The 12751-nt window shown below is 39.3% G+C and overlaps 2 protein-coding genes across 2 annotated transcripts; both read right to left on the minus strand.

Annotated features, from left to right (window-relative positions):
• Positions 1-97: 97 nt before the first annotated feature.
• Positions 98-2063, minus strand: LOC131783014 (mediator of RNA polymerase II transcription subunit 30-like). Its single transcript, XM_059099756.2, has 3 exons — positions 1686-2063; positions 1170-1265; positions 98-220 (listed from the first exon to the last, which is right to left on the minus strand). Exons 1-3 carry the CDS (start codon positions 2046-2048, stop codon positions 122-124), a joined length of 558 nt encoding a protein of 185 aa, XP_058955739.1. The 5' UTR covers positions 2049-2063; the 3' UTR covers positions 98-121.
• A 2037-nt stretch (positions 2064-4100) lies between these two features.
• On the minus strand, positions 4101-11426 carry LOC131783011 (bone morphogenetic protein 7-like). The gene is made up of 3 exons (XM_059099753.2): positions 10821-11426; positions 6082-6257; positions 4101-5492 (listed from the first exon to the last, which is right to left on the minus strand). Exons 1-3 carry the CDS (start codon positions 11305-11307, stop codon positions 4806-4808), a joined length of 1350 nt encoding a protein of 449 aa, XP_058955736.2. The 5' UTR covers positions 11308-11426; the 3' UTR covers positions 4101-4805.
• Between the last annotated feature and the right edge of the window lie 1325 nt (positions 11427-12751).

Consider the following 12751-nt stretch of genomic DNA (forward strand, 5'->3'; position numbering starts at 1 on the left):
TCAGAAATGTATGGCAGACATTGATGAGAATTAAAAATCAGTATCTTGGGGAAGGAAAGGGTTTGGTTGGACATTAGCTGCTATTTCTTTGTACAAATAAAGCACAACTGATATTTTTATTTTAGCTTGGTTTTAAAGCCATCATGGTGTTGATATCCCATATCAAAGTTCTCAGCTTATCTATAAGTTCTTTTATTTCCTGGTTCTTGCTTCTCAGTTTCTGTTGAAGAAGAATCAATATCAAAATCTGTGAGTGCAATTATTACACTGTATGTCAACATTCCAAATAATGCCAATAACCAGTAAAGCTATGTTAAGGAGGATGACACTTTTCCCACAACTGTGTTTCTTTGGATAAATTTTGATTGACCAATAAATGTTATGCAATGAGCCTGGTTTCCCTCTCCCAACTTATTGTTTCTAGTTGGAAAAAAACTATCAGTACCACTCAAAAAAACTGGGAGAGAGAAGTTTTCATTAATTTTGTAAGTGGATGTTGCTGTTTTACATAAATCTGTATACCCAGTAAACTTATGTCACTGTGCTTAGCAGGTCTACCTACTTGAAACCATAAAACACAAAAACCCACCCCTGTCAAAACACAGGCTGCATGTTTAAGGTATATCAGCTATTATATAATAAGCACAGTTATGCACACATTCTGATTGGTTCTCACTTGTGATCTATTGGACTCATTTTTTTATTTTTCATGCTTTCATATTGCAGGGGTCATGTGTTCAACTCCTATACAGGCCTGAGTTTTTGTCTGGCTTTATTTTCACCTCCACTTAAGTAGTGTTCATTACTGCTAAGATCACTCTCATCTTCAATCAAGAGCTTCTTTAGGTGGTCATCATTTCCTCTATTTACATGACCTTAACCCTTTAACTCCCAAGATCACACTAGTATTTCTTCTTCCTGTCTACTATACAATTCTTCAAATGTTACTTCTGAGAATTTGATATTGGATCTATTAATATTCCCCTAATTGATATTTTTCTTGGTTCTCATCACTTGTCTTTTTGACTTTGTATTGATAATGTAAGGAGAAATTCTGTCTTGGTCACTCATGGGAGTTAAAGGGTTAATGTTTGATTTAGGGGCAATATTGAAAATAGAAATAGAATGCTGATGACAATTCACTCCTAGGGTTCAAAAGATGAAATTACCTCTTGAAGGGTATCATGCTCAATTCCAAGTGCCGTTGAATCATTGGATGTGTCCATATCAGAATCTTCCTCTGAAGTTCTCAAGGGAATCAGAGCCTAGAGGAAAAATCATTATGCCATGCACTTTTAAATGAGAGAGTTGAGAATTTTTTACTGCCCTTGTGCATATTCACATCATATTGCTTAGTTTACCATCAATCTCACACCCAGTGGTGTAAATAATAACAAGCCAACTGACAAAGAATGGAACATCATTTTATCAAGGAGATAGGGGAAGTAGCAGGACAACCAGTTACCTCATATCATTGAATACAAAGACAGAATTGAGAAAGCTCTATCTCTTTTTTTAAACTTGATCAGTAACAACACTAGAAGTAAGAAATCCTGCATTACAAGCAGCCATCGGACTTATTTATAATTGCAGTTTTTTTTTCAAACAAAAAGCCAACATAAGTAAATAGCGAAAGAGAACTACCAGAACAAAGCAACAACATCAACAACACAAAAACAACTCGCCTCCAAATCTTCCCCATTAGGGATTTCTATCCTTCTGTTACTCTCATCGTAGAAAACCCTCAGGCGAGAGAACAGCTCCTTCAAACTATTCAACGTATCTTGTACTTTTTTGTTGTTATTCCGCGCTTCTTGTTTAGACTTGTCGTCCACAACCATGTTCTTTTCTTGCAAACATCGAAACAAATAGGTCGCTTTGCTAACAATTTCTTCAACCGTTTGTAATCCTTGTGCAGTTATGGAAATCTCGTTTAACTGTTGAACATTTGTTGGTCTGGTATTTTTTTTATCTTCCCTCATCGCTGCTGAAAGGCCTACAGGAAGAGCCGATTGCAACCCAACTGGCAATACTCGTTTGGACGCCATGTTGGTTTGCGGAGAATATGGGCAGCGTCTCTTCTGCTTGGTTGGTATTTACTTTATATAAGGGTAAGACTGTTATTCTACCGAGATAGACTGGGGAGAGACTCGCTTCTGCATTGCCCGTTCGAGAGTTCTCGTGCCAGTCACGGGAACTCTCGCCCCGTTTCTGACAAATCACATCGAAAACTAAAACCACTCGCAGACTGGTCAATAACGTTTTCCTTAGCTCAAAACACCTCTTTTTCCTTTTTTTCCCGTCCGCTCAATCGAAGGGTCTGCACTATTTTCTTGTTAGATAAGGGATTACTTTTTTCTAAGAGGTAAGAAAAACCCCTTTCACCATATCGGATATGGGTGTATTTTTCTCGAAGTGAAAATTATATTAGCGAAAGGTTCGTCCTTTGCATACAAAGGAGATCACTTTGTTTCTTCGCTTTTCTTGTACGATCCTGTTAGCGTGTAAGGACAACAAACGCAGGCTATTGAGCTATGAAATTTCTTCCTGCCTGAAGGTCTCGCCTTACACTGAGGGGAAAACGCACAATGCTAGCAGTCTAGACAGAAAAAAAAAAAAAGCGGACCAAACCACAAGTAAACTTTCAGAGCCGTAGAGGTCAGTGCTTTAAGGAAAAATCATTCATCAAAGAAGCAACAAAACTTTGGAATACTTTAGAGACTTATGTATATTGATTACGCAATGTAACATTCGATCGTACATCGATTGACTACAGGTTCTAAGAATTCATTCATACGAGAACAATCTTAAAAAACTTCTGTAATGACAAGGTACGCTGAAGGAAAGTGCAAGTTATCTAAGCAGCTTGCAGTTCTATCGAAGTGAAGTGAGGGAACTGGAGAGTAGAGATCCCATGTAACTCTTTCTCTTACAGACCCACCATTGGAAATCACATCCTAAACTACGCCTTAAGAGACTAGTGACTAGCAGGTTCCAATAGGACTGAGTACGAGTTCAGTTCAGCCATCTCCGATGTTGTGTTACTCGACTCGTTCGTTGGACAGGTGACAACCGAAAGGAGAAGCCTGGGTTCCTCTGGCGTGCTCTGTCGCTGCATTTTTGTTTCAGCATTTTAGACTTAACGCCTTCATTGAAACATATGCAGTAAGCTGCAGCAAAAGGATCTTTCAACGTACGGCTTCCGTTTGCGTCGGAAACATTTCTGAGCTAAACGTCCCTAATAACTAGCCACTATAACTTTTATGTCTACATCACGAGTAAACTTGTCGAAAAATGAGAATCTCGTTGACCCTTTAACTCCCAAGATGTGATTATTAATTCTCTCCTCTAGCTGCTACACATTTCCTTGTAAATTGGTTACGAGAATTTGGTGTTCAATCAAGGTAATATCTTGTGCCCGATAAGTTTGAGTATTCTCATTACCTGATTGCTGGATAATGTATGGATACTATTGGGAGAAGTTGCATGTTTATCACTTCTGGGAGTTAAAGAGTTAACCAATGAGACCCTAGTAGAGACCAGCAGCTAATTTCTCCCTACAGTATTACTGAATGGGAATATAGGAAATGATCACCAACGAAACGAGCTCTTGGTGTTTAACAAATTCTCCTTTTTGTCAAAACCCCAAGGACATATATAGAACAGTTTGGAAAATACGCACGCTCATGTTGGGGTGTTAAGGGTTAACTGAGAGAATCTGACAACATCTTGAATGATAGTGTTAGATTTGCTCACAAATAATCGCTTAAATAATATCTTTGCTGAGACGAGATATCTAAAAATTGAAATTGTTATGGGAATACAACAATGCACTCCATTGCAAAAGAGAACAATCCCCCCCCCCGAACAGAAGTCTGATCTCACACTTAATCTCAATCGTCTTACTCTATGATCGGAAAGAGACTTCTCTGTACCATTGACTAACATCTCTCTTTTGGATTGGATTGAGAATTTAGTGTTGCATCTACGTAATATCTCTTGGCTGATAATTTTCTGAATTCTAAAAACTTGTCTGCTTGCCAAATCTTAAAATCGTAATTAGAATTTATCCAATGACCATGTTATAACGCCGGCCCTGATTGGTCAAAAACCTATCATTTATTGGAGAACCCATGGAAAACTGAAATATTTTGTAGTTACTTTACAAAGGTAATAGACTGTACCGTCAATCGGCTTGCCGGCAGAATTAAGTATCTTGGATGTTGGAAGAACATTTCAAATGCTTGTGAAAACTTTTGTCATGTTCCATGAATATCCTGCGTGGTTTATAGGTGATGTAAACTGATAAAAAGTATAGTGTATAATTTGATCATCAAATTCTCACTCTAATCTCTTTCTCAGGGTCCTCTCTGTCGAGGGAATAAGAGAAAGGACCCTGGGAAAAAAATTTGTGCTCAGCTTCAGAGAGTGATAAAGATAGGATCGATAAACGGCCCTTGTCCGAGGAATGCGCTTATACACCTGATCGCAGTCCGCACTCAAGATAACGGCGGAAATCGAGCGTAATGAAAGGGTTAATATGGCAGTTATGTTATAGTTTAAGCAACGAGGTTCATATCTCACACGTCGGCCATCCACAATATATTAGTGATATGTATTTGCGAGAAGAGTCATGTAAAGGGCTATGGTATCCCAATGTGTTTGCTCAAACGCGTGTCAATTGGAAATTTAGCTTTCTTCAATTGCCCGCTCTCCGCTTCCTGTGTCAAAACATGCAAAAACGTTGAGAGACGGTTACATAGAGCACAAGCTAACGTGAGATTAAAGAATTCGTGTTGGCGTTGCTAGTGGCAACCGCAAGCTTTCACGACCATGTTCGTGTACTTTTTAAGTACTACGTTATTACTGTCATCAAAGTACAGGACCGAGATGGCGGAGAGTTTGGTGGGAGAACAACAGGGCTGAGGTACAACTGTAGGATTCATGAGATGTACCAGCGTTTGAACAATGGCATGATTGGTGGCGTTCATATGAGCGCTTAAAGGAAACGAGCATTCACCGTAACAGAAAAACGCCGAGTAACCCTCGGGCGCAATAATCCAGTCTTGCCAACCAAGCCGCTGGAAACTGACGTACAGCATCCTCCGGCTGCAGCTTGTTTGACTCGAGGTCTTGAAGTTCCCTCCTACGTTTGTGAACTGCGGTCCAAGGGAGCGGGCTGAGCGGCGCCGGCGTGGATGCGGATTGAAAATACGATGATAGGTCAGTTTCTGTTCGCCATCTTGACGGTAGAATGATACCAAAAACGGACGCTTCTCCTGTGGGCCATGGAAGCCCACAAAGCCAACGCTTGAGGCGTTTAGTTCCACCCCTGCGTACGTGTGTACAGAGAGTTCGATTCCATAGTTCTTGTTGATTTCTTGAGCCCACTCCTGTCCTGCTCGTGTGATGTCAAAAGCCTGCCATCCAGATTCCCAGCTTCGAAGAACCCGCTTGCCCAGTTCCTTGAGAATTCTTGCAGGCTCAATAACCTGTAGTTGAGAGAATAGTAATAGTTAGGTCCCAAGAGCATGATGGTCAAAATCCAATGCAGCCGACTTCAACTTCTACAGCATATGCAATGTAGTAAGTAGCTGCTATTGTTTCTGCTGCAACAACTGGCTATCAGAATGCATCATTTGTGCTCTTTTTACGAAGCAATACGTATACAACGCAGAAAAGAAACATCAAACTAGTATAAGCTAGGGAATCAACGACAAAATTGTTGTTAACGCATTTTCCCCTCAGGTTCAAGGGTGAGTAACGTTTGAAAAAGGCTGCTGAACAACGTGTACGTATGTCTGCTGCTGTAGTGTATGTATGTCAGCTGGTACGGTCTGCGAAAAAATCTGGCAAGTGCGACTGAGGTACAGGAGCTAACAAGAAAAGAACGCTACAGCGTTTCATCTCCAACTACATGTAAATTCACACAAATTCCGTGAATTTGTACGAATCCTTCCGCAGCAATCAGGAGTTATGGCAGCCAATTAAAGATGATTGTGTCACTTTTGCCTTCTTCGACAAATTGAAATCTATTTTAGGAGTATATGCCCGGTTGAAAAGAATTGTGATGTTTCTCACCTGATAAATTTTCACTTCGTAGGTCGAATTCTCCCAGGAGACAACTCTGTGTCCATTGGAAATCGGTTCTTTATAAATCCGAAACTCTGCTGCTGTGATCTTTTCTCCCTGTGGAGTTTCCATTTTGAAACGAAATGTAGAATGCCTCTTGGAAATTTTTGGCCGCGCTCCCCTGACTGTCGATTAAAGAACAACTGAAACTATTAATAATAATTGTGATAATTATATGTAAAATAGATTTGCTTAACAACTTGATTGTAAAACATTACGATAAAAGCGAAGAGCGACTTAGTTTAAGAAGTTGTAAAAATGTAAACGGTTTAGACGTTTGCTTTACCAAGTCAAAAGTGAATGAAATTGGGTTTGAATATAAATGTAAACCAATTTCAAAGAGAAAACAAAAATAATGGATTTGTAAAATGTTTATTCCGCGGTAAAATTCACGTCCGCTGAGTCACAGAAGGAGTTTTACACGAATGGAGTCTTTGCGGGTTTCTGACTGAGGGATGAAAACATAAAAAATACAATTTTGACCTGCATTTGTCCAACACAGAAAATGTTTGTCTTTCAAATCTGACTTTGAAAGTCGGTGTTGCTCTAGATGTTGCCCGAGTGCTGTGAAAGTTTTCTTCTTTTATACCCGAGGTGAAATTACCGTGTTGTGTGACAGATATAATCTGCGTCACACCGTTTACATTTTAATTTCTATACGGTGCATTAATCATTCATGTTAGGCGACTTCTTCTTTCTGTTGCCTTTCAAAATCGATACACCATACAAGAAAAGGCCGAAAGCTCAATTATTTTGGTCTCACTGTCATTTAAAGATTAACATTTTTTCTGATTCCGCTCTGTAAAAGGCAAATGCAATATCTGAGCGCCAACATTGTCCAAGTCAAGCCTGTTTTTCAAACCAAGGGGATATGGCAAATCGTCACCCCGAAAGATAAGAGGCCGACTATCATTCGCACTCATTCATGTAACGATTAAACGATTATCGAACAGGAAATTGCCATAGAAGAAGCCGGTAATTGGTAAAAAGTACATCTCTTGAGACAGTGCAAAGAAAAAAAACAAACAAACAAACATAACTGGACAAGAACGCGCAGACCGTCCGGTTTGTGTCTGTTGACAGACGTGGCTGCAAGTAAACTCAATCAGAAGCAAGGACATAATTACCTTAAACCTAATCTTCTAATCTCTATAACCCTGGCCGGTTAGATTAAGGCATCCACTTTGAATTCAATTCAAGTATGACCCCAACCCTGATCCTGACGGGGTCTTTAGTTTTCCACAGTGATCAATTCTTTAAGGATAACTCGCGAGAAAGAAGTCGCGACCGTGCGCGCACGAGGTGAGTTTCACGCGCATTCGCGTGTTTGCCACCCTGCTTTGTTCACTTCGCTCCATAAACTGAGAGGAACCCATAGCGTAATTTGAAATGTACCTTTTTTTTTTACCCTTTGTTTAAAAAATTCACTCATTCATTCTGCTGCATCAGTAGTAGATTTATCAAATAACAAACGATTTGCAGCATTTACAATCAGATATAAATGATAAAATCACCGCCATCCTTCATCTAGAATTTCCTTACACTTCTTTTGATCAAAACTCTTGATCAGTATTCGAGTGCGAACTTAATTAGCAAAGAGCACTAAAAGAGCATGAATATAAATCGAGTTTAAAAGGATCCTCCAACAAACCGACAAAAGAAAAACCGTTGGTAATCAGGGGATTTCGTAGGTCTTTTCTTCCCAGCGATAAAAAGATCGAGCTTTCACATCGCGTGACTTGCCAAATGTCGCGTTTTGTTGAAATTTCCTGACTCATCTTCGTTCTGTCATCACTCCAAAGCAGCTCAAGGAAAACGGAAAACAATTTGTGACCCGTTCAGTTGGTAGGGTCATCCGCCACCATTTCTGGTCCGAACATTCCTCCCCAGAACGAGGTGCGATTTAACAAAGCTTCTTGCAATTAAGTTTCATGCCAACTTTCGCGTCGCGATTTCAAGAGGGATGGAAGAAAAATTTTTAGGCAATTTCAGGCTTGATCAAATGATCCCAGTACAAAAAAGGCTTAAAAATTAAGAAGAACTTGAAACAAGAACACAGATAAGCCAAAAAATGCCAGTGAGAAAATGCAAAGCCGCTAAAAATTAAATTGGGGATTGAGTTTTGATGGTACTTGAAAATAACGACTCAACTTTACTCTGTTGGCATAAAACGGCGTTTGAAATCGTAAATCACTCTAGCTTGTCAAAAAAAATTCCTTTTTGTCAAATTCAGGCTTTCGTCCATCCTGTTAATTTAAGGTTTAAGACTCATAATAAACCAAAACAAACAGATAATCTTACAGGTAAGGACACTTAGACGCTGATCAGTTAAGGCTGTTTTAAGTCCTCGTCGGTCAAGCAAATCTTACAATCTTACAAAGTTCTCTCTTGTTCTCTTTTTCTCTGGAATCGCAAGCCCACAGCAATCTCCAAAATTTCACTTACTTTCGGAATTATCAAGTACATTTCTTTCCTTCAGTTTGCCATTTAATCCGTCAATTTTTCCTTCGATCAAGCTATAGGCAGCCATCTTTCACGAACCCTTCCTTTCACTTTTTCCGAAAGAGCGTTTGCACTTAGGTTATCACGATTTGGCAAGAAAAGAAGTTTGCGGAAAACACCTTGACGTACGATCTTTTTTATGAAAGTTACCCACAGAACAATACTTTCATATAGTACTGCTTGTTACACTTTCTCAGGTAGAGCTCGCCTTTTAGTCTGGATAAACTTTAGTGCGAACAGTCAAATGAGAGTCACTAAACAGGACTTTGTATGGGAATTTTCGTTTCCGTAATGTTCGGAATGACATTTTTTCTTTCTAGTGTCGAATTTTAGAAAGTGCTTCTTAAGTATCATGCGTATTTTGAGATTATTTGTCAGATATTTTCTCTCTCCAAGACAATACGCACTCAAATTGATGGATGTACATTCTTAAAGATAAGTTCTTATGAAGCATGTTTGTCATATTTTGGCCGATAAAAGCACGTCACGACAAACTAACGACGGATTCTACACAGCTCCCGCTTGTCTGGTCAGGAAATACAGATTATTGGAAATATAAAGCGTAAATGAAAACAGAAAGGAAGTCTACGAAGTCCTTCTGCCAGAAAAAACTTCCAAATTTGATTCACACTAAAGAATAAAGCTTGTTGTAAAGAACAATATCTGATCAGAACGACGAACAACGCGCGTAATAAAAAAGCGTAATTTCTCTTTGACTGAAAAAATTATACCCCAACTACTGAAAATTTCGAATTGAAATATTTATAAAATAAATTTGTTTTGCTTACAGTTTAACTCACAGACGTAAAGAAACTCATCGTGGGAATGTCAACGAAATTATATTTATATTCGTACGTTGAAAAGTTAAGCGATGTTTTGGCGCTGACTCTCAATGGATACCAGCAATTAAATGATCCTCTGTTCACTTTTTAGTATTACAGATAATCATTTAACAAGGACGGCTTTTGTGTTTCCACATTATTTAAAGCCAACCGCAATTTTCAACAAGATCTAAACTTGACAAAGACCTCTAATCATGTCTGTTAAGCTTGTTTGTTCGCGATGCAAATCGTATTTCTCCTTTCGTTCCGAGCACAACAGTGAGGAGGCAGGTAAGGAGATTTTGGAGAAACTCCAGTCATCTCGGTATGTGGGATATTATTGAGCCGACAAAAAAATCGTAGCGGGAGTTATAGAGAAGAGCGCAGCTAAGTAATGTGACCTCGGCAACAATGACATAAAAAATCGACTTTATAGCACGAAATGATATTTTGTTGTCTAAAATAAAGAGGAACCCCATTAAAAACTGATTTTATCTGACGTGGAAATCACTCTCCAAATGCCAACATTAGATTTCTTATCGAAAACCTAACTCAGTTATTTCAGTCTTGTATTGGCTTGGAAGACGTTCTTGTTTCAAAGAAAGAACAATGGATAACATTTTTTCTCCCTACGCTTTCCGATTCGATTATAAATCACCGTTATATAATCAACTATGCCTTTCCTGAGGAGTGTTCAATAGGGCAGCAATATCGCTTATTCTACAAACTTCGATCTACATACGGCCGTTTTGGCACAGAAATATCTACAAAAGGTGCAAATATTGCAAAACGTTTCCGAGGTTTGCGTTAATTTGTAAAGTATCCGTAAAGTGCTAATTAAAGTTCTCTTGACATTGCTGAATTTCCGTTGGGGAAGAAAAAAACATTAGGCAAGTTAAGCAGACTGGAATAAATTTAAGTCATTTTTAAAATTCAAAAGCGCGTGTTTATCTCTGGTGAACGTGCTAAGAGTGATATTTGGCGCAATAACCTTGAACGTTGTTTCAGCAATTTCTATAATTAGGAAATTTTCTTAATTTGGAAACTTAACAATTACTCCTAAAAAGCTTTGTTGTAGATTTCACTCCAGTTAGATGTCTATTTCAGCAGTTGCCATAATTAATTGTTTCCAGACTTGGCGCACAACTTTAACCTTTCCTAATAAGTGCCTAAGCGATGTCTTTAGTACATTTCTCGTGTTTATACACATGTTCGTGTTGTGTTAAACAATGCGCACCCGAGCCACATGAAAATACACTACTTCCTAAGAGCAATTATGCAATTTGCAATGTTTATCTATCGATTGTAATCAATAAAGCCTTCGTGAAGTGTACGTAAACGAAGTCTTGGCAGACATCGACTTACCGTGGTTAAGATAGCTCATAATTGTGTCAGCACCCAACGCTCGGGAATCTGTCACAGAGTCATTGCAGCAGAACAAACCGTCGGTCGACAAGCTCACGTTGCTTTCTAAGCTGTGGTATAGGTCAATCATATACCTTGGAGCAGACATTTTTCGGCCATGTAGACGAGTATTTAGGCTTAGCTGCGGCCGACGGGGCAAACCAAGGAGATTCAGAATTTCGCGTTGAAGCGTTCCCGAAGTGCTGCCGTTTTTAAGGACCGATGTGGTCTCCGTAGTTTTTTCTCTCTTTTTTCGCGAAGAGTGATGGTTGTGACGCTGAGGAGTTCTCATTCGGCGAGGGAAAGAATGGCGACTGAAGATTTCACTGTCATGTTCCTTCGCAGTGGTTCCGTTTTTCGCAACTGACGATGCTTCCGTCATTTTGTCGCTTATTAGCGAAGTGTGAAGCGCGAGGCTCAAAATGAATAATCTATAGATGTAACTCATAGTTTGCCGTCAAATTTGCTCAGTAAATCTGAAAGGTGCGCGTTCTTCACGTTGTTGTTTTGGAACGAAACTTGAATACAACGACCAAAGGGCATAGGAATGGTCGGTTTACTTTGCGGAAACAGGCCTGTCAATCAAACACTGAAATTAACCGCCTCGCACGACGGCAGTATACAAAGCGAACCAATGAGAAGCCTCACCCTTTGTTATCGAATTGAATTAGTAACATAACACCTTCAGTGTCTGTCGGGCTTATGTCACTGGAGGGACATTGTTCATCACTACATGACTGGCATTTTGTAACACTCGCTAGCACCAATGCATTGTTGAGGAATTGTGATAAAGGCTTTGTTGATTGATGTCGTTTATTAAATTTCGCTAAGGGGTTATTTGCCCTCAGGCATTGCGGACTGTCAAATCGCTTAAAACTGAACAGAAAGAAGGTATCGCATTTTAAGGAACAATGTATGCAGAACCCACCCTCGCCAGAAAATATCCGAGAGACGATTCCAGATTGTTTTCAATGTTCATAATTCCACTCAAATTGTGTATCATGCAAAGTACTTTAAAGGGAAATCAAAACAATATCTTTAAAGCCGCACGACATTCTTTGATCTAAGGATAGACCCCCTCAAAGAAAAACGCGTACTGATCAATCCATTTCAAAAATACTTCTCTTTCATAAATAATTCTACCTAAAACTAAAAAATAAAACGAAACTCCTGGGCGAAAACTCGACATATTTTATAAGGAAAAACAATATATTTGGCCAGTACATCGAAATACTATATTTCCTTGAATCTTTTAGCCAGGTTGAACCCCATTTGTTTCTGTTTAAACACATCTGTTGTCAAATAAATAGGAAGCCGTAAAAATGCCACGAATATGCCCATGTTCTGTTCAGAGCTGATAAGGAACCAAGCTGTAATGGGAAGCAAATTAAAGTTTCTATCTATTGTTTGTCTTCCTCAAGGCGGAAATTATCAAGCATACGGACGTAATCTCGAGCTAGCCCCTTGGGAAGGAGGGTGAGATGGAATGGGAGACCTCGAAACTCACCTACCATTTTATATGCCAAGGATCGAAGACTGCTTTTGATCTTTCACTAAAATCAACACCGCATACTCGTAAGGGATCAGCTACTTCGCTACTATTTCTTTTTGTTGTCACGCATCTCCCAAAGCGTTGCGTGACATATAAAGAGACTTGAAGGAGAATGAGGAGAGAAAAGCGCAAATTTGCTCAAAATGCATCGTCATTTAATGAAAATCTCCAGAAGAGGGCAACTTTTCCACGGTTACGAGCAGGCCCTAATTATTAGCAAGAATCTATAGCTCACTTGTGGGGCAACCTGAATTTGAAGAAATGCTAAGATAGCAGTTTGAGGTGGGCATGCGTGGATCCAATTCAATGGAAAAAAATCCTACAGCTCACTCAATATTAG

This window comes from Pocillopora verrucosa, chromosome 5 (genome assembly GCF_036669915.1).
Source record: "Pocillopora verrucosa isolate sample1 chromosome 5, ASM3666991v2, whole genome shotgun sequence".
Classification (NCBI taxonomy): domain Eukaryota; kingdom Metazoa; phylum Cnidaria; class Anthozoa; order Scleractinia; family Pocilloporidae; genus Pocillopora; species Pocillopora verrucosa.

Bases quoted from the DNA above. Each gene is read 5' to 3' on its own strand.
- LOC131783014 (XM_059099756.2), bottom strand. From the start codon at position 2,048: ATGGCGTCCAAACGAGTATTGCCAGTTGGGTTGCAATCGGCTCTTCCT. The intron at 1,266-1,685 runs GCGAGTTGTTTT...TTTTTCCTCTAG, and splicing joins CTAATGGGGAAGATTTGGAG to GCTCTGATTCCCTTGAGAAC. The intron at 221-1,169 runs GTAATTTCATCT...CTTCTTCAACAG, and splicing joins AGCATGATACCCTTCAAGAG to AAACTGAGAAGCAAGAACCA.
- LOC131783011 (XM_059099753.2), bottom strand. From the start codon at position 11,307: ATGAGTTACATCTATAGATTATTCATTTTGAGCCTCGCGCTTCACACT. The intron at 6,258-10,820 runs GTAAGTCGATGT...TTTAATCGACAG, and splicing joins TATGAGCTATCTTAACCACG to TCAGGGGAGCGCGGCCAAAA. The intron at 5,493-6,081 runs GTGAGAAACATC...TCTCAACTACAG, and splicing joins ACGAAGTGAAAATTTATCAG to GTTATTGAGCCTGCAAGAAT.